At 50.3% G+C, this 21,794-nt stretch overlaps 1 protein-coding gene across 2 annotated transcripts; it reads left to right on the forward strand.

Annotated features, from left to right (window-relative positions):
* Positions 1-418: 418 nt before the first annotated feature.
* Positions 419-21,048, forward strand: DUSP9 (dual specificity phosphatase 9). Of its 2 annotated transcripts, XM_038748463.1 has the most exons (5): positions 420-497; positions 839-999; positions 11,948-14,720; positions 15,904-16,353; positions 19,618-21,048. In XM_038748463.1, the coding sequence occupies exons 3-5, from the start codon at positions 14,333-14,335 to the stop codon at positions 19,944-19,946; spliced, it is 1,167 nt and encodes a 388-aa protein (XP_038604391.1). In that variant the 5' UTR covers positions 420-497; positions 839-999; positions 11,948-14,332; the 3' UTR covers positions 19,947-21,048. The 2 variants fall into 2 exon arrangements, with proteins under 2 accessions (XP_038604392.1, XP_038604391.1); XM_038748464.1 differs by lacking the exon at positions 839-999 and having other exon boundaries at positions 419-497.
* Positions 21,049-21,794: the final 746 nt, after the last annotated feature.

Consider the following 21,794-nt stretch of genomic DNA (forward strand, 5'->3'; position numbering starts at 1 on the left):
AGCAGTTTCCCAGGGAAAGGGATCTGGGAATCCAGGGATCCTTCCCCAGTTCCTTGGCAGCTCCACCCAGCAGATCCTCTCCATCAATGGGAAACTTGCTGGGCGTGTCCCGGGCTGTATACAGACACCACGTGGAGCTGGGGTGGGGATTGGCATGGGAAAGGCAGGGAGGTGGCGGCAGCAGCAGCAACGACATTAAAAGTGTGCGCTTGCCAACCTGCAAGAGGGAGGGAGGGAAGTGGGTGGAGAAGGGCCGTCCAGATTTCTTCTCCTTTTTCTCCAGCACCACAATTCCTTCCTCCTCTTTTCTCCGGTTGTTTTTCTTTTAAGGGTGGGGGGAGAGGAGGAGAGGGAGAAAGGACAACAGGGGCTAGTGTGGTGGGGGGTTTTTTTTTGGTGGTGTCCTCCTGCTGCCTCTTGGATCCTAAATCCAGATTAAGCTCAGAGCTAGTGTGTTTCTATCTTTGGAAAGTTGCTTTGCAGCAAGGTGGAGAGAGGTGAGTAATTGGCGTCTCCTCCATCCCTTTCTCTGCACCGAGCTTTGCAGATGTATCCACCTCCCCCCCCCACCCCACCCCCGCCGCCCCCACTCCAGCAAAGCATGATTCGTGTCCACCCCTCCTCTCCTCTTCCTCTCGGGGATAGACGGTAGCAGTGAACTGGGGAGATTTAAAGAGGAATCTGCTTCGGCACAAGAAGAGAGAGAGAGAGTGGATTGCATCCCTGCCGCTTGCATAATGCACACAAGCTGCAGCAGTTCCCTGGATCAGTTGTCTGCTTTTTCATGGGGTAGACAACATCCTCTCAGGGTGTTTCTTTTTTTCTTCCCTGCTTCAAGGCGGTTTTCTGCAGTTATTGAATCAAAGATCCGAAGGGGCCGTTCAAAGCATCCTTTAGGCCTCTATGCGACTTTGGTTATTTTTAAAGGAATCCGTTCCAGCCACAGGCAAAGATGAAGGTACTTTGTGATGCAGCTGAATGGATTGGAAGTGCACTGGGGTAAGAAAATGAGCTGATGGAGCCCAGATAGACATTTAAATGGATGTAGCATATTTATTACTCTATTTATTTATTTTACTTGTACATATCTATTCTATTTATTTTATTTTGTTCGTATGTTTGGTTTTGTTCTCTGTCTCCCCCTTTGAGACTGTGAGCCCACTGTTGGGTAGGGACTGTCTCTGTATGTTGCCAACTTGTACTTCCCAAGCGCTTATTACAGTGTTCTGCACACAGTAAGCGCTCAATAAATACGATTGATGATGATGATGATGATGATGTAGCCTGCATGTGCGTCCAGCGGGGGGAAAGCCGGGGAGAGAAACCCAAAGAAAGGATGATGAGACGTGGAGTTGGGGTGGGGATTGGCATGGGAAAGGCAGGGAGGTGGCGGCAGCAGCAGCAACGACATTAAAAAGTGTGAATACAGTTAGTTGGTGAATACAGTATTTTACTTCATAGCAAATGATGTCTTTCTCAAGTCTACTAGCAAATGTCCGTAGAGGCTGGGAGGTTAGATGGTGTATCTGTGTTGGTGGAGGACCTAAATGATGTTAAATGTGTGAAGAGCAGATTCCTTGCACAGTTGATCGCTTGAGTGGGAGAGCTGGGGTTTTCCCCGTTGTTAAGGCTGCGGAATTTTTCACTTAAGAAGCTCTTGCTGAGGGACTTGATGAGCGTGATTCCGTAGCGCAGTGGTGACCACCCAGGCCTGGCTTCTCTGAGCAGAGCCTTGGCCAGTGACCGTTATTTGGGGGGAGAGAAAACTGTGCCCTGGAATAACAGTCATAACAATAATGATGGCATTTGTTAAGCACTTACTATGTACCAAACACTGTTCTAAGCGCCGGGGTAGATACAAGGTAATCAGGTTGTCCCACGTGGGGCTCACAAGTAGGGTGGGTTGGCAGGGGAGGGGAGGACTGAACTGGACAAATGGGATCTTTCATGCCTTGAGGGGCTAAATGAAAAGCGTGAACTCTGAACTCTTTACTACGGACTTCCAGATGATTGGTTATAAGAGGTACTGAACTAAGCGCCTGTAGCTAAACAGTTGCATTTCCCTCAGTCAGTCACTGGGATTTATTGAGTGCTTACTTTGTGCAGGGCACTGTGCTAAGCGCTTGGGAGAGTACGGTGCAATAGAGGTAGTCCCCTAGGGAGATCATCTTTCAGCACTTGGCACTGCCTTCCACATGGTTCACTCTAGTGGGAAAACACTAGGAAAAGCAGTGTGGCCTAATGTATAAACACGGGCCAGGAGGCCAGAGGAACTGGATTCTAATCCCAGCTCTACCACTCCCCTGCTGTGTGACCTTGGGCAAGTCACTTAACATCTCTGTACTTCAGTTGCCTCAACTGCAGATTGGGTGTTTGATTCCAGTTCTCCCTCTTACATGACTGTGAGACCTATGTGGAACAGGGACTGTATCCTGCTTGATGAACTTGTATCTACCCCAGCATTTAACACATAGTAAGCGCCTAACAAATCCCATTTAAAAAAAAAAAACCCAAGCACTAAAACGGGTATGTTTCTGAAGGAGGAACAGAGAGGATGAACTCATTGCACCTTTTCATTCATTAAATAGTATTTTTTTAAGAGCCCATTGTGTGTGCACAGTACTGTCCTAAGTACTGAGAAAAAATTACACAGATGAGAACTAGCCATGGTCCCTGTTGTAAAAGGACTACCGTAACCTAAGAATATAGCAGGGAAGGCCACTTGACTGCTTTGTGACCTTGGGTAAGCCTCTTAACTTTTCTGTGCCTCAGTTACCGCACCTGTAAAATGGGCATGAAGATTGTGAGCCCCATGTGGAAAATGGACTTTTGTCCAACCTATTATCTTGTATCTACCCACATAGTAAGTGCTTAACAAATACCATTAACAAAAAGGCAAGAGATACTAACAGTTCACAACTTCCCAAATTATAATCATTCAATGGTATTTATTGGATATTGGAGAAGCAGCGTGGCTCAGTGGAAAGAGCACGGTCTTTGGAGTCAGAGGTCAGGGGTTCAAATCCTGGCTCCACCCATTGTAATCTGTGTGCCTTTGGGCAAGTCACTTAACTTCTTTGGGCCTCAGTTACCTCATCTGTAAAATGGGGATTGACTGTGAGCCCCCCATGGGACAACCTGATCACCTTGTAATCTCCCCAGTGCTTAGAACAGTGCTTTGCACATAGTAAGTGCTTAATAAATGCCATTATTATTATTAACAGCATAAAAAAGGACAGGTCAAAATAGGACAACAGAGCACTGTGGCTAAAGGTATTCTTGAACATAAGTGCTAAGTAAATGCTTCAAAGTACAGGCAGTCTAGTATTATTTATGGTAATAGGTGGCACGGATAATCAAATTCCACAGATCATCCAAAAACCCCATTAGTTTTAGCAATTCTTTTCCACCCCTTCTCCCTCCAAACTTTTTTGAGGCTTGCCAACAAAAGCAGCAAAATTAAATGATTTAACTTGCATCTCCTTTCCCCAGCCCTCCCCAAAACATACATACACACACACCTCCCCTCTGGCGGAGATGGCCCAGGAGGGCAAATTAGGAAAGATGAAGAAAGGAAGGGCCAGGCTAAAAAGTTCCCTAAACAATCAAACAGCACCAGCCTGGACAATAAACATGAAAGTAAACAAATGGTAATTTTTTAAAGGAAAGGAGGGAAAAACAGGAAGTCCAGGCCTTGTCAGGAAATGGGTCACAGTTTTAAATAATCTGAAGACCCTTTTTTAAAAGAAAAGATATTTTGCCCACAGAATATTTTGGGCCCGCTAAAGCTGGGTTGTCAGGAGCAATCTTTAGTATTAGCTGTAGAGCACAACTATAGCCGGAGGAGGAGAATCTAAATTTTCCAAGAGAAGAAAAGTAGTTCATTTGGATGCATTTGCTTCATTGCTTAAACCATCATGCCTAAACTTAAGCCATCGCCCGAGGCAGATACCATCTGTATTGTCTTTTGTTATGGATTGAAGGAGGATTCCCTGTAGTAAACCAAAGCAACAAGCATCACAGTCCTGCTGACAATGGACACAGGACCAGGTGACTCTTAATATTATAAGGGAAAAACTGGGTTAGTGGGGTTGCGCGTCGTCTAATGGAAAGCGCTCTGAACTGAGATTTAGAGATGCCAATTTCTAGTTCCAGTTCTTCCCCTGACCTTGAGCAAATGTCTGAGACCCCCAACCGCCCCCCCCCCCCCCATGGTGTTAGTTTCCCCACCTGTAAAATGGGTTGAGTAATGCCGGCCCCTCCTTACAAAACAGGGAAAGTGATTTGGGATCTTAGCAAATACTGTATTCTGTAAATAGAAAGCTGAACATCTTCCAGGTGTCTAAATTCAGGTGTCAAGCAGGGCCAATGGGTAGGCCATGGGCCTGCGTTCTAATCCTTGCTGCCCCACTTGTCTGCTGTGTGACCTTGGTAAAGTCACTTAACTTCTCTGGGCCTCCGTGCCCTCGTCTGTAAAATGGGAATTAAGAATGCGAGCCCTGTGTGGCACAGTGAGCCCTATGTGGCACAGGGGCTGGGTCCAACCCGATTATCTTGTAGCTACATGAAAGACAAGGAAATGGCCCAGGAAGGCAAATTAGGAAAGAGGAAGAAAGGAAGGGCCGGGCTAATAAGTTCCCTGAACAATCAAACAGCTCCAGACTGAACAATAAACATTAAAGTAAACAAATGGCAAATTTGAAAGGAAAGGAGGGAAAAACAGGAAGCCCAGCATGGCGTGGTGGATAGTGCACCGGCCTGGAGACAGGAGGTCATGGGTTCTAATCCCAGTTCCTCCACTTGTCTGCTGTATAGCTTCAGGCTGGTCACTTGACTTCTCTGTGCCCCAGTTACCTCATCTGTAAAATGGGGATTAAAACTGTGAGCCCCGTGTGGAACAGAAACTGTGTCCAACCCAATTTGCTTGTAGGCACCCCAGCACTTAGTACAGTGTTTGGCACATAGTAAGTGCTTAACAAATACCACAATTATAATTATTTTTTTGTTTAGGGCAGAGTTGTGAGCTAGAATTTAGTAGATTTGCACCCCTGGTTCTGACCTAGTGAATAAAGCACAGGCCTGGGAGTCAGAAGGACCTGAGTTCCAATCCTGGCTCTGCCACTTGTCTGCTTGTGACCTTGGGTGAGTCACTTCACTTCTCTGTGCCTCAGCTGCTTCACCTGTAAAATGGGGATTAAGACTGTGAGCCCCATGTGGGACAGGGACTGTGTCCAACCCAATTACTTTGTATCTACCCCAGTGCTTAGTACAGTGTCTGGCACGTAGTAAGCACTTAACAAATACCACAATTACTGTTATTATCATCATTCAATCTTCCATAGCTAAATTTTGCCCAGTTTTGGAAATATAGGGAGGAATTGAGTTTTTTTATTTTTTTAATTATGGTATTATAGGCCTTACTCTGTGTCCAGCACTCCTCTGAATGCTGAGGTAGATATAAATTAATCAGGTTGGATTCTTAGACTCTGGCCCACGTGGAGCTCAGAGTCTAAGAAGGAGGAAGAACGGGTATTGAATCCCCATTCTTACAGATGAGGAAATTGAGGCACTTAGAAATGACTTGCCCAAGATCACACAGCAGACAAGTAGCAGGGCCAGGATTAGAACCCAAGTCCTCTGATTCCCAGTGCCATGCTTTTTCCACTAGGCCACAGTGCTTCTCTATATGTAAGGCAGTCTCAGTGGGAAAGAACTAGGGGGAGTTATGTACAGTTATGTAACTCCTTCTGGCCCTAATTCCCTTCATTTTTCTTATAAACAACCCTCCTTCCCAGTACCCACTAAGAGAGCTTCAGAGTTTCTTCCAACCTTTAAGCGGAGCGAGACTTGACCAAGTGCTGAGGAAATCCAATTGGCAGTGGATTTTGTGATACGAGATCTCAGGTGACCAGGTCATATGTCTTAATCCCTTCCGGGCACTGCCACATAGCTAATGTAGGCACCCGCTCATGTCCAACCTGGGAAGAGCGTACATGGAGAGACTACTTGAAATATTATAATAGGCCGCCTACTGTTTCAATTGATCAACAAATTGATTTGTAAAGAAATGGAAGTTCCTGTGGAACAAAATTCATTCTGTCATTCAGTTGTATTTATTGAGTGCTTACTGTGTGCAGAACACTGTCCGAAGTGTTTAGGAGAGTACAATACACTGGAATACCAATGAAGAGTATGGGGAAGCAGTGTGGTCTAGTGGGAAGTGTTTGTTATATAGGAATATGTCTGTTATGCTGTTATATTGTACTCTCCCAAGTTCTTAGTACAGTAAGCACTTGGTAAATATGACTGACTGGCTGACTGAAAGTGCACGGGCCTGGGAACTAGATGACCTGGGTTTTAATCCCAGCTTGGCCATTTAAGTGCTATGTGAGTGGGGCAAGTCACTTAACTTCACTGTGCCTCAGTTTCCTCAATTGGAAAATGGAGATTCAATACCTGTTCTCCCTCCTACTTAGACTAAAAGCCCCATGTGGGACCTAATTATCTTTCATGTACCTCAGTGCTTAGTACAGTGCTTGTCAGTTTATAAGTGCTAATAGGTTTAAAATAATAATAATAATGGCATTTATTAAGCGCTTACTATGTGCAAAGCGCTGTTCTAAGCGCTGGGGAGATTCCAAGGTGATCAGGTTGTCCCACGGGGGGCTCACAGTCTTAATCCCCATTTTACAGATGAGGTAACTGAGGCCCAGAGAAGTTAGGTGACTTGCCCAAAGTCACACAGCTGACAGCTGGCAGAGCCGGGATTTGAACCCGTGACCTCTGACTCCAAAGCCTCTTTCCTCTGGGCCACACTGAAGTGATTCTGAATTAAATCCTGTCCCTCCCTTCAGATAATTTGATTTTAAGACTTTAGTGTCTAGAGAAAGCTTAGAAAACAAGAATGTTTTCTAAGAGCTTTTTCATTTTGTTTGACATCGGTAATTCATTAATGAGAGTAATTAGCAAGCCAAGTCATTGACATATTAGTAGTACTGAGAGCTTGAATCTCCTTGGCTACAGATTTCCATCAGCTTGGGGCTTTTCCCATGCTTCTTAAAAGGCTTTTGTCCTCTCCTCTCTGTCACTTGCTCCATCCCCCCAAAATAAGTGCTGAGATTCCTTCTCCCCCTATTTCTTCCCACGCACACCCACCCACGTTCTCATACAAAGAGCTGGGAAATCACGGTCGTGCCTTTATCATGGTGAAAATTGTATCCACCATTACTGGTTCATGCCGAGAAGCATACACACAGGCTGTCCCTAAGCTCACGATTTGATGAGTAAATTGTTCTACCAAACAGTCATCGTCCCAGGGTCCTGCCTAGGTTCTGAAAAACTCGAGGCAATGTTGAAAGACCTAGAGAGCCTGAAGCCCAGCCTGGTGACAGCGTGGCCAGTTTTTGTGGAGGTTTTGTGGAAGTTAAGCAGAAGAGAAGCAGCGTGGCTCAGTGGCAAGAGCACGGGCTTTGGAGTCAGAGGTCATGGGTTCAAATCCTGGCTCCACCAATTGTCAGCTGTGTGACTTTGGGCAAGTCACTTAACTTCTCTGTGCCTCAGTTCCCTCATATGTAAAATGGGGATTAAGACTGTGAACCCCCATGGTACAACCTGATCACCTTGTAACCCCCCCAGCACTTAGAACAGTGCTTTGCACATAGTAAGTGCTTAATAAATGCCATCATTATTATTATTATTAAGTTAAGGGGCTGCTAACTATCCTCCATGCTCCCAAAGCAGAGTGGTGGCCCAAGGCTGATCAATCAATCAATTGCATTTACTGAATATTTACTGTGTGCAGAGCACCATACTGAGCACTTAATAATAATAATAATAAAATAATAATGATGGTATTTGTTAAGCACTTACTTTGAAATAGGCACTGTACTAAGCGCTGGGGTGGATACAAACAAATCGAGTTGGACACAGTCCTTGTCCCAGGTGGGGCTTACTGTCACAATCCCCATTTTACCGATGAGGCAACTGAGGCACAGAGAAATGAAGTGACTCCCATGTCACACAACAGACAAGTGGCAGAGCTGGGATTAGAACCCATGACCTTCTGACTCCCGTGCTCTATCCACTATGCCATGCTGCTTCTCTTGGGAGAGTACAATATAACAGAGTTGGTAGACATGTTCCCTGTCCGCAGCAAGCATACAGTCTAGTGGGGGAGACAGACAATATAAATAAATGAATTATGGATATGTACTTAAGTGCTGTGGGGCTGAGGGTAGGGTGAATAAAGGAAGCAAAGGCTGATCTTGGCGAGAAAGTTGGGAACCCTATATTTTGTTAGCTCTCTCAAAATTCTGGGTCCAGTTTCCAGGAGGAAAAGGTTGATTTTAGATTTCAGTCAATGATATATACTGAGTACTGAGTAATACTGAGTAATTATACCAAGTAATCACCAGTAAATACCATTGGTGATTGAGCGCTTACTGTGAGCACACTACTAAGAGCTTGGGAGAGTACAACAGAGTGGATAGACATGATCCCTGTCTTTAAGGGGTTTGTGAACTAGTGGGGGAGACAGACATTAAAGAAAATTACACCTAGGCGAGGCAGTAGAGTAGAAAGATATGGAAATAGGTGCTGAGAGGCTGGGGTGGGGTATAATAATATAATAATGATGGTATTTGTTAATCAATCAATCAATCGTATTTATTGAGCGCTTACTGTGTGCAGAGCACTGTACGAAGCGCTTGGGAAGTACAAATTGGCAACATATAGAGACAGTCCCTACCCAGCAGTGGGCTCACAGTCTAAAAGGGGGAGACAGAGAACAAAACCAAACATACTAACAAAATAAAATAAATAGAATAGATATGTACAAGTAAAATAAATAAATAAATAAATAGAGTAATAAATATGTACAAAGCGCTTACTATGTGCAAAGCACTGTTCTAAGCACTAGGTATCAAAGAGCCTCAGGGTTACAGACCCAAGGGAGAGGGAGCAGAGTGGGGGAAATGAGGGATTAGTCAGGGAAGGCCTGTCTCCATTCCTTATCAGTTTGATGACTCCAGAACTTAACTTGAATGTGGAGGTGTCAGCTGAGAATTTTATCTGGCCTCAGGTTGCTGATTCAGAAATAATTGAGTCCGTACTGTGTGCAGGGCACTGTAATAATAATAATGATGATGGCATTTATTAAGTGCTTACTATGTGCAAAGCACTGTTCTAAGCGCTGGGGAGGTTACAAGGTGATCAGGTTGTCCCACTGTACTAAGCTGTTGGGAGAATACAACAGTGTAACAGCCAGATTCCCTGCCCACAGTGAGCTTCTGGCCATTGAAGTCTCCAGAGGGAACCAGAGTGGAGAAGTCAGTGCCGCTTTTCCAGAGACAAAAAGGGCTCTTCGAAAAGGGTCAGGTCACCGGGCAGGGCAGCAAGGGTGACTCGAGGGCTGGTGGGAAGGGGTGAAAGAAATATGACTCAATTAATTGTGTCTTCAGAATCACTTTACTTGATAGTGGGGCCAGAGCAGACTGGAGCTGGACCTGCCCGGCTCTTCTCCAGCAGGATTTGTCAAGTCCTCAAAGTGAGCAGGGCACCTCGGGAATCACTACATGGGAAAGTTCTAAGGAAAGTCTGGGACTTATTAACCATTGAACTTTCACCAGACTAAGCAGGGCCCCAGGGCCAGGCTTGTGGAGATTGTCACTGTAGTGCTTATTCAATACTTACTCTGTGCCATGCACTATTGGAAGCCTTGGGGTAGATATAGGATATCAAGTGGAACCCAGTCCCTTTCCAAGCTCTTCTAATGCAGAGGAAGATGAGGTATTGAATCCCCATTGTACAGAGGAAGAAACCAAGGCCCAGAGAACAATAATAATAATAATAATGGTATTTTTAAGTGCTTACTATGTGCCAGGCACTATACTGAGTGCTTGGACAGATACAAGATAATTGGGTCGGACACAGTCTCTGTCCCACAAAGGGCTCACAATCTTACATTTTACAGATGAGGTAACTGAGGCACAGAGAAGTTGTGACTTGTCCAAGGTCATACAGCAGACAAGTGGTGGGGCTGGGATTAGAACTCAGGTCCTTCTGACCTGCAGGCCCGTGCTCTTTCCAACAGGCCATGCTGACTTGCCCAAGATCACACAGCAAGCAAGTAGCAGAGCCGAGATTAGAAACCAGGGCCTCCGATTCCCGGGCCCATGCTCTTTCCACTAGGTCCTACCACTAGTTCTGACCACTAAACCCTTTCTTACCGTGCCCAGAAAAGGGACAGGAGCAGTAGCCTCCACAGGAGATGCTCAAGGGCAGAAGGGCTAGACCTCCCCTCCATGCTCCCCTCCACCCTCTTCCCCATCCCTAAGCCTCTAGTACAGAGAAGGGAAACCCACAGGGCTCTAAACTACTGAGAGAGAAACATTTAGACCAATGCCATTCAAAACACAGAAGCAAGTCAACTGCCTTCAACAATGAAAAATGTTCAAGAATCACAGCCTAAGGAGAAACAAAATATCCAACAGGGGGACTTTTCAGTCATTCATTCGATCGAATTTATTGAGCACTTACTGTGTGCAGAGCACTGTACTAAGAGCTTGGGAGAGTACAATACAACAATAGATACATTCCCTGCCCACAATGAGCATATGGTCACCACTGAATGCAGTTGCTAACAATAATAATAATAATAATAATAATAACGGTGATATTTGTTAAGCGTTATTATGTCCCAAGCACCGTACAAGACCCTGGGGTAGATCAATCAATTAAACAAGGTATGTATTGGTGCTAGCTGTATGCCGAGCACTGTATTAAGCCCTTTGGAGAGTAAGGTACCACAGAGTTGGTAGACCTGTTGCCTGCCCACAAAGAGCTTAAAGTCTAGTGGGGAGACACATTAATATAAATAAGGAATTCATAGATATGTACATTAGTGCTGTGGAGCTGAGGGCAGGGAAAATACCAAATGCGACAGATCCCAATACAAAGATGACGCAGAAGGAGAGGGAGCTGGGAGAAAGTGGGCTTAATTGGGAAAGGCCTCTTATAGAAGATAATCAAACTGGACACAGTTCCTGTCCACACAGGGCTTACAGCATAAGTTGGAGGGAGAATCCATATCTTATCCCCATTTCACAGATGAAGAAACTGAGGTACTGATCAATCCGTGGTATTTATTGAGCACTTGCTGAGTGCAGAGTACTCTACTAAAAGCGCTTGAGGCATGGAGGCAGAGAGATGTGAAATGACTTACCATGGTCATAGAACAGACAGGACCAGGATTAGAACCCCAGTCTCTAGACTCCTAGTCCTGGGCTCTTTCAACAAGGCCACACTGCTCCTGTCAGGGCTAGCACTCCCTTGAAAGACCAAATGACCCTAGTAGTGGTGGGCAAACTGGACTGGAAGCCCAAGACTGAGAGGCTGGATGATGGGCACAGAAAGCAAAGTTCCCAGCAGAGGTGCATGTCGTGGAGGGGAGAGAGTCAGGTCAGCCCCCGGGGTGCTGAGTCCAAGACTGAGTCTAGGCGGTTTGGCCTGTGGATTGAGCAGGTGGTGGGAACTGGCCCAGCCCCTGCTCATGCCCAGCTTCAAGATCCAATGCCCCTCCAGACCTGCAACATAAGATGTTGGCTTTTCTTTTTCCCCCTTCACTCCTTTCTCCTCCTCATCCCCCTCTTTCTCCTCCTCCTTGTCCCCCTCCTCCTCATCCCCCTCATCCTCCTCATCCTCCTCTTCCTCCTCCTCCTCCCTCTCTCCATGCCCAAAGGAAATGGCCTGTCAGCAGCAGCGGGGCTGGTTCAGGGCTTCAGGATGGAAGGTGGCTGGCCAGCTGCCAGGAAGTGGGAGGAACCCTCTTCCCCCCCCGCCCCCCACCCGGCCCCCGCTTCCCCATCGGTTTCGGAATTCAGTCGGCGCTTGCGCCGCCTCCGGTCTCATTTCCCAGCTTGGAGCTGACCCCATCTGCTTCTCCTGACAGGTCTCCTCTCTGCTTCCCAGGCCCGAAGCCTCAGGCGGCGGTGACCCAGGCCTGCCCCGCTCTCAGCCCTCTTGCCCCGTGCCCTCCAGCAGCGTGTGGCGGTGGCCCCTCTGGCTCGGCCGCTGGCACTGGGCTCCCTGGAGACATCGGCGCAGGACTTTAGCCCCAGCCGTCCGGCTCAGCTGGCGTCTCCGCACCTCCCCACCCCGCACACGCGCTTCCCCACGGCACCTCTGGCTTCCCCCCGCCGTCCGGGACCGCTCGTCTTCTCACCTGGATGACTTCATGCCAACAGCTGGGGACTCAGAGACCACCTCCTTCTCCACTTGAATTCCGGCTCCACCGCTCCAGTGGCTTCGGATAGCCAACATCTCTGCCGGGGACCCACTGGGTGTGGGGGTGGGGGTGTACTCAAAATAACCTTAAGGGGAAGGAAGGAGAAAGAAGAGCCAGAAGTGGGTGACAGCCTCCCCATCCGCCAGTCCATCTCTCTCTCTCTCTCTTTCTGTCTTCCCCGTCACCTTCTCCAGCTTCCGCAGATCCGCCATCAGAAACCTGGAGGCCTCCAAGCTCAGATTGCTGCTGAGGGTGGGGTCTCCACAGGCAGAACCTTCGCCCCATTTCTGGGGGTGTTTTCCCCGCAGGCCGAGTGACTGACTGACCCGGACCGGCCGAGGGCGTTTGAAAAGGAAGTGATTCTGTTTTATTTTCTTCCCCTTCTTGTAATACGAAGGAACTTGGTCCGCCGTGTAAGCAGGTATTTTCTTGAAAGTTTGCCGAGTCATATTGCGAGGCCATTCTTTTTTTTCTTTTTCTTCGTGTTGAGGGGAAGGAAAGGTCGGGCAAAATTGGCATCTAACACCCCGGGCCCTGGCCAGCTCTGACCGGGATCTCGGACCCACAGAGAATCCACATGGGCCGAGGACCCAGTACAACCAACTGAAACCACCTACAGGTGCCCACACGGGTACATGCCTGGGGACATGCCTTTTTGTGCCAAAAGTGGGACCCGGTTACTCCTGCCTTAAATTTTTGCTCTTGAGACCACCGCCGGGGGAATCACCAGGAAAAGGGGACTTGCGCGGAGCCTGGGCGGCTCCCGCGTGGGGCCGGCAGACGGAGAGGCGCCCCGCCACAGCGCCAAGGGAGAGGAAGGGGCGGAGAGGAGGGGTGTGCTCTCCGGGTCAGCGGAGGCCGAGGGCGTTTGAATCCCAGTTTGTGGTGGAGACCTCGAGAGCTGAGCAGGGTGAGCCCATCTCCTGAGTTTCCTGGGGTCTCCGCCCACCTCTCCCCCACGCCACCGTGCTTTAACCGTGGCGCCTTCAGAGGAGAAAGCAGGAGGCCATCAGCCTTTGAGTCGTAGGCTCAGTAGCCTTCCAGCTCTCCCTCCCGCTCCTCATCTCCCTTTCGGTGTTCTGGCTCTTGGCTTGTGGGAGGGTGGGGAAGTGGCAGGTTCAGGGAGGGGAAGCAGGACCGACCTCTAAAGGGAGCGATTGGGGCATTTCCTGCTATTGCCACCTTGGTGCCTTGCTGGGCTTCTGGAGCTTGTTGAGTCCCGCCGCCTTGTCGTGTCAGGGAGAGGAGCGGGGCAGGGGCGAGGGGGAGTCGAGGCCAGGTCCTAAGCAAGCACGCCTTCCCCAGTATGCAGAGCAAAAGCTGAGGACTCCCAGCAGGCAAGGAGGTGGCGACGGGGTTGGGGGGACTCTTCCTTCCAAGGCCTGGAGACCCTCCAGCCTCTCCCCCGAGCGTCTCAGGGACTCTGGAGGCCGGGGTTCTGCTAAGTTGGTTTTCTGAGGCGTTGAGGGACAGAAGGCCAAGGAGCCTATGCCCTTGGGCAGTCCTTCTTCCGTTGGAAAAAAAAGTAGTTCTCATTTTCAAATGGAAGGTCATTTTCCTCATTAGCTCCTCTGAGATTTGGCCCTGGCTTTTACTTGCCTCAGCCCCTCCGGGAAGTCAGAGAGTGGGCTAGGGTTGGGGGCGGAAGAGGGGGGGAAATCCAAAGAAAATAGCCGACCCCCAGTCTCCCGGGACACTACGAGAGGGAGGCGGGGAACGAGGAGGGGGGAAAGCCCTGGCAGGACCGGGTCCTCCCTCAGGCCCCACCTGACGACAGCTCCCGGCCGCCTGGCGGGCGGACCAACCGGCAGACCATCTCGTGCCACGGATTGTCTCTCGGCTGGCGGGAAAGAGGCACTGCTGGCTGGTGCTGGGACTGGCTGCTAACCTGTTCACTTCCGAAGCTACTTCTCTCCCAGTTGCTTTCTGCCTCCTCTCTTCTTCCCCGCTTTCCTCCACCCCCACTCGCCCCCTGATCCCCCAAGCCCCGTGAGCCCCCCAGGGCCTGGCCTCTGCCTGAATCCTGGGCACCGCAGGGACCGGTGCGTGATGGAGGCCTTGGGCAAGTCATCCTTGTGGCTGCAAGGGGAGCTGGCCTCGCCTCAGCCCCGCCTGCACCTCCTGGACTGCCGCAGCCGCGAACTCTACGACTCGTCTCACGTGGAGGGGGCGCTTAGTGTGACCCTGCCGGCCCTGCTGCTCCGGCGGCTGCGCAAGGGCAACCTCTCGGCGCGCTCCCTCCTCCCGGGCTCGCCCCGGCGCCAGCGCCAGCTGCTGTCCCCGCCGCCTCAGGCCGGGGCCTGCGGCAGCCCCATCCTGCTGTACGACGAGGGCACGGCCCCCCTGCCTCGTACCGGCGAGGAGGCCACGGACTCGGTGCTGGGCACCCTGCTGCAGAAGCTGCGGGAGGAAGGCTACTTGGCTTACTACCTACAGGGTATGTCCCGGGGGGCAGCACGGACCGCTCTCGTTAGCGGGCCTCGTCGGCCAGGGCACCGGGCTGGGATCCGGAACACCAGGCTGGGAGCCTGGGCCGAATGTTCCGGGGACCGGCTCGGATTTTCTCTCTGGGAGGTGGGGTGACTCCTGGTCCCCTAGAGAAGGTCAGTCAGTCAATCATATTTATACTGTATTGAGTGCCTGGGAAAGTACAATATAGTAAAGGTGATAGAGATGATCCCTATCTCAAAGAAGCTTGCAATTTAGTGGGGGAGACAGACCTTAAAATAAATTCCAGATAGGGGAAGCAGTAGCTCTCAGCCGGAGCCCGGGTCGTACCATGTGTCTCTCATCACCGAGGCTGGGCAGGAGGCTGCACCGTAACGAGTGGGTCCAGTGTTCATCCGAGCCACTGAGAAACGAGTTTGGCTTAGGATCAGAAGGGCCCAACAACTTCCAATGTCCTCAAGTTGTTTTCACCCAGTCGTGTAAAAGGGCCAAGGTCTACTACGCCCTCCCTTCAGGGCCCAGTGACAGCTCCACGACTGATTCTCCTTCCTGTTCATCATTGCTTCACCAGACAAAAAGGGGAGCTCTATTTCCTGGGGCTGGAGTCAACACCCTCTGACCCTTTGATTGTACAGAGAGGGCACACCTTAAATGGAGTTGGGGAAGGGAGGAGAGGACTGTCCTTTGGTTAGAAGGCAACGCGGCTGATGGAGAGGTTGTATCTATTTAACCGTCTCGCCACCGCTCTGAGTGTCACCGCTGAAACCCTCTTGCACACTTGTGTCACCGCTGAAACCCTCTTGCACACTTGCACACTGCACCCATGGCTGTTCCAGGCCTAGAAAGAGGATTCATCCTTGGGGGGGAAGGGGAAGGAGAGATGGGAAAAGCTGGGGAGGGAAGGGGCAGAATACCAGCCAAGATCCCAGGGATATGAGCGCCAGGAGAAGGGATGAGGAATTTTTCCCAGGCGCCTTTTCCCTCTTCCTCTTAGGGAGTGGTCACAAAGGAGGCAGGTGGATGGAGGTGGAGGGGTACCATGCACATAAGAGGCCTTATTCCAGTGCCACCGGGCCTTTGCTGTTTGCCAGTCTCCCTGGAATGGGCCCTTTTGGTGTAGTTGGCAGGTGTGCCCCAGATCCTGCTCACCACCTCTCTCCATCTCCCCATAGGCGGCTTCAGCAAATTCCAGGCCGAATGCCCTCACCTCTGCGAAACCAATCTGGATGCCCCCTGTGCCAGCCACTCCCCTCTGCCGCCCCCCGCCCCCGTGGTGGGGCTGGGCGGCCTGTGCATCGGCTCCGACTGTTCGGATGTGGAATCTGACCCCGACCGGGACCCCCTGAGCTGCGGGGCGGAGTTGGAAGGGGCCAGCCCCCCTCATGGCCAGCCCCCGTCCTTCCCGGTGCAAATCCTCCCGCACTTGTACCTGGGGAGCGCCCGGGATTCGGCAAACATGGACACGCTCGCCAAGCTGGGCATCCGCTACATCCTCAACGTCACCCCCAACCTGCCCAACCTCTTTGAGAAGGACGGGGACTTTCACTACAAGCAGATCCCCATTTCTGACCACTGGAGCCAGAACCTCTCCCAGTTCTTCCCAGAAGCCATCGAGTTCATCGGTGAGTGGGCTTGTTCTGGCAGCCCACCCCTTCTTCGGAGGGGAGCCCCGCCTCCCCGCCCCCCTCCGAAAGGACGACCTTCTTGGCCGCCTGCCCCTGTCACCTCCTTCCCAGTTTGTCCCTTCTTTCCTCCTGCCTCCCCTTGAAAGACTTCAGCGGCAGCTGGAGTTACATCCTGCCTAGTTATGGCTGAAGCGGTTTCCTCACTTCCTGGGAAGACAAAGGAAAGAATATTTGCTTCTCCACGTACCCTGCTGCATCCGGAGGCCGAGTCCCAGGGTGTCCCGGGCAGTGTGCCTGGGACTGTCGTGCTCCTGTGCCTATCGGGGGGTTGGGGAGGGGGCTGAATCTGCTCTAGAAGGGTCCACTCTAAGTCCCCGAAACAAACCCAAAGTCTCGGAGTGGCCTCGGGTTGAACCAGGGATCCTCATCCAGGCCGGTGGAAACCTCAGGTCTTTGTCTGCTTGACCAGCCGGAGCTGGGCCCTGGGAGCGGGGCGTATGTAGGGAGTCAGACTGCTGCTCCCTTGGCAAGTCCTACCCCTTGTCAGACTTTTCCTCGCTCCCAATCAATCAGCTGTACTGAGCACTTACTGTGTGCAGAGCGCTGTACTAAACGCTTGGGAGAGCGCAACACAATGGAAGCAGCATGGTGTAGTGGATGGAGCTTGTGCCTGGAAGTCCAAAGGTCATGGGTTCTTCTCCCAGCTCCACAGCTCTGCTGTGTGACTTTGGGCAAGCCACTTCTTCTTTGTGCCTCAGTTACCTCATCTGTAAAATGGGGATTGAGATTGTGAACCCCACGTGGGACAGGGACTATGTCCAACCCAATTTGCTTGTATCCACCCCAACGCTCAGTACAGTGCCTGGCACACAGTAAGCGCTTAACAAATCCATTATTATTATTATTATTATTACAGACACATTCCCTGCCCACAGCGAGTTTACAGTCTCTTCCAAATGCCTACTTTCAAGGGACACTGGCTTTAATGGAAGTGGCACCCAGGATCCCTCTGCCCTGGTATTTGTTAAATGTTTATTATGTGCCAGGCACTGTTCTAAGCACTGCGGTAGATGCAAGATAATCAGGTTAGACACAGTCAGATGTCCCACAGAGGGTTCACAGGCTTAATCCCCATTTTACAGATGAGGTAACTGAGGCACGGAGAAGTTAAATGGCGTACCTAAGATCACACAGCGGACAAGTGGCAGAGCCAAGATTCAAACCCAGGTCCTTCTGACTCCCAAACCCATGCTCTTCCCCCCAGGCCACGCTGCTTCTCAGGGACCTTTGTCTTCCCTATTTTCCCAATCTCTGATTGTCTCACTCCATCCAATCCCTCGTGTCTTCCTTCTTTCTCCCTTTCCTACATTACACTCCAGACCTCTAGCTCCAAGACTTTTCCCTGAAGTAGGGAGAGGAAGTGGAGGAGGAGCGGGAGGAGGAGGAAGGGAAGGAGGAGGAGAAGAAAAGGCCCACCTGGGAGGGGACTCTGAATTTATCTTCTGAGCCCTGGTCTACCCTATAGCCTCCTTTCCTTGAGAAACTTGGCTCTGGAAAGATATCCTCTTGCCCATCATCCTGGCCATTGTATTTGATTAAGTGGCCAAACGGAGGATGTGGGGCTTCTCTAACCTTCATCAATCATATTTTCACCTATGTCTTTAAGCCTTGAGAAGCAGTGTAGCCTAGTGGAAGAGCACGGCCCTGGAAGTCAGAGGATCTAGGTTCCAATTCCAGCTCCACTACTTGCCTTCTGTGTGATCTTAGGCAAATCACTTAACTTCTCTATGTCTCAATTCCCTTGTTGGCAAAATGTGGATTCAGTACTTGTTTCACTCCTACTTAGACTGGGAACCTCCTGTGGGACCTGATTATCTTGTATCTACCCCAGCGTTCAATACAGTACTTGGCACGTAACATCATGAGTAGGATTTACTGAGCACTTACTTGGTGCAGAGCACTGTACTAAGCTCTTAGGAGGGTACAATACAACAGAGTTGGCAGACATGTTCTCTGCCCACAACAAGCTTATTTAGAAAGCACTTAACAATAATAATAATGATGGTATTTGTTGAGCGCTTACTATGTAAAAAGTACTGTTCTAAGCGCAGGGGGGATACAAGGTGATCAGGTTGTCCCACGTGGGGCTCACAGTCTTAATCCCCATTTTACAGATAAGGTAACTGAGGCACAGAGAAGTTAAATGACTTGCCCAAGGTCACACAGCTGACAAATGGTGGAGCCGGGTGTAACAAATATCACAATTATTAATTATTCCTGAAGAAGCAGCGTGGCCTAGTGTATCCACTAGAGCACGGGCCTGGGAGTTGGAAGGACCTGGGTTCTAATCTCATCCCCGCCACTCGTCTGCATGTGACCTTGGACAAGTCATTTAATTTCTCTGTGCCTCAGGTACCTCACTTGAAAAATGGGGATAAAGATTGTGAGCCCTATATGGGACTTGGACTGTGTCCCACCTAATTAACTTGTACCTAGTCCATCACTTAGTACAGTGCTTTTCACATAGTAAATGCTTAAGAAATACCATAGGAAAAAAAAGTAAAGAAATTAGATTGAGCCTAAGAGAATTTTGGTAGTGGGGAAGGTAAGACTTCAGTTCATTTGGGACTGACCCTCACTAGGAGAACAAGGCTTCTGCCCCTGTGCTGAGTCCATTCTTTGCTCTCACAGTTTAGGTAGAATAGGAAAAACCTTTGCAGACTGAGTGGCTACCAGGTATCCCTAAGGTTGCTGGCCTTCCCCTACAGCACCAGTAGCCCTGAGTGGCCTTTAATAATAATAATGGCATTTGTTAAGTGCTTACTATGTGCAAAGCACTGTTCTAAGTGCTGGAGGGATACAAGGTGATCAGGTTGTCCCACGTGGGGCTCACGGTCTTCATCCCCATTTTACAGATGAGGGAACTGAGGCCCAGAGAAGTTAAGTGACTTGCCGAAAGTCACCCAGCTGAAGTCACCCGGGCTCTTTCCACTGAGCCACGCTGCTTCTCCTGACTAGACTGTGAGCCCGTTGTTGGGTAAGGACCATCTCTATATGTTGCCAACTTGTACTTCCCAAGGGCTTAGTACAGTGCTCTGCACACAGTAAGCGCTCAATAACTATGATTGAATGAAGTGGCCGTGTTAGCACAATATGCAGTAGGATGGGGAGGGGGCAAGCCTGTCCGTCCAGCAGAGTCTGGTCTAATCCGGTCCAACCCACCTTCAGTTTAGCTGCTTCTCTTTGTCCTTCCTCCTGTAGACGAGGCCATGTCCCAGAACTGCGGGGTCCTGGTGCACTGCCTGGCCGGCATCAGCCGCTCCGTCACGGTCACCGTCGCCTACCTCATGCAGAAGCTCCACCTCTCCCTCAACGACGCCTACGACCTGGTGAAGAGGAAGAAGTCCAACATCTCCCCCAACTTCAACTTCATGGGCCAGCTGCTGGATTTTGAGCAGAGCCTCAAGCTCGGGGGCAGCCGGGAAGAAAGCGGGGGGCCCGCCCCTTATGACAACCGCCGGCCGGCCGACCCGCCCTGCTTCTTCACAACCCCGACTAACGACAACGTCTTTGAGCTGGACCCCACGTAGCGGGAGCCGGGGATGGGGCGGACCCCGCTGGGCCACGGGTGGTGGTTTCCTTCTCCACCCTGGGGGGGTTCCTGCTCATCACGCTTCCCTACGGAGCACTCCTTCCGTATTGGACACGGGGTCACTTGATGGAAAAAGCCACCCTGAGCCCAGGGGAAGGTGATCTCCGAACCTTGGGTGTGAGGGGTGACGACTGCGGTCCCGGCCGTTTGGGGGTCCCCTGCCACTCCCACGATTATTTTAAGTGAATCGGCAGGAATATGACGAGCCTGCGTGTCAGGAATCAGCGGTACCGCCACTGGGCCTGGAGGGAGGGGGATCGAGGCCCAGAAGGTACCAGGATGACCCAGGCCCAATCCAGAACCTGCCTCTTTGAAATGTGCAAATAGTCAGCAGGACCATAGCAAGGACCAGGCTTTGGAACCTGCCACCCTCTGAGACATTGTTGTTGTTGTTGTTGTTGTTGTTGTTTTTTAACCTATTAGAGGGGCCGTAGAAGTGAAAATTTTAAAACCACAACGAACTTACGGAACCCAGAGCCTTGGGCTCCACGAGCAGTTGAAGATCTCCGTGATGACTCAGGTTGTGACCTGCCTCTCCAGGGGAGCTGCTTCATGCTCCCCGCCTTCTCTGGAAGCATTTGCACTACAGCCACCTCAGACAACAGCATGGCCCAATTAATAGGGTCCAGTCCAGGAGTTAAACAGGACCCATTTGCAGTGGGCCACGCTGCTCATGGTCAGCTCCACGACCTGCATCTCTAAAACTAAGACCGCGGACCTCCAATCCCCAACCAGGTGGGGCCCTTTGGTTCTAGAGCCGACCATCTTTCCAAAATTCACCTCGTAGAAATTCTAAAGCAGGTCTGGAACCTGCCTCTTGGAACTGAGCTGTCTGTCCTGCATTACCATACCTCATCTGTTGACTCGGACGCAACCAGGACAAGTTGGACACACCGCCCGTTGGAGCGGGCTGAGTGCCGGTCACTTCTGGCGCCAGGGGAATTTGCGGGAAGATTTCCGGAACCAGAGTGGAGAGGGCAGCAGTCAATCAATCAGTGAAATAACAGCTCTGGACATGACTTCGGGGTGGAAGGAAGAAGGGGAAAGAGGGAAGGGAGGGATGGGGGTGGGTGGGGGGTTGGGGGTGGGTGGGGGGCTTTGGAGCTGCAGGTCAGAAATCCAGGCCCAAGACTGGCTCTCTGACTGTTGACCCACTTGGATCTTTTGACATTTAAGAGATTTTTTTTTTTCCGGATGTGACTTGAGTAACTTGAAGCCCCAGGGAGACTTGGAAGCAAACGGGCAGTTGGTAGGGGTGGGAGAGGATGGGGAGGCCAGGCTCCCTGAGGAATCAGGACAGCAAGAAGCTTGTTGGGGGTTAATGGGGGAGGGAGGGAGGGGGCTTTTAAATGTCCTCAGGTGATAGCATCCTTGTGTGTATGAAAAGAATGAGCATACACACACACTTGTGCAGTCTATTTTGACCCAGGAGGGGTTGGTTCTCTGTGATTTATAATGTGATATCCCTCCCATCCAGTGTGGCTTATCACATAATTTATCACCCTCCTTTCTGGAGGAAGGGGGGTGATTATTTTTTTATATACATGATGATTTGTTTGTTTGTTTTTCCTTGAAGGGCAGGTTAAGTTTATAATAAACACTTTATTTAAAAAAAAAGAAAACTGTTTCCGAATCATTGGAAGTTTGGTAGAGAAAGGTGGTGCTTTAAGGTGGGGGTCGGAGAGCGCCTCTGACTGAGGCAGATTTCAACTGTGAAGTTAAGCAAAAAAGGGCAGCGGGATTCTTTACCTGCCTACATTCATTCATTCAATCATATTTATTGAGC

Source organism: Tachyglossus aculeatus, chromosome 6 (assembly GCF_015852505.1).
Source record: "Tachyglossus aculeatus isolate mTacAcu1 chromosome 6, mTacAcu1.pri, whole genome shotgun sequence".
Classification (NCBI taxonomy): Eukaryota; Metazoa; Chordata; class Mammalia; order Monotremata; family Tachyglossidae; genus Tachyglossus; species Tachyglossus aculeatus.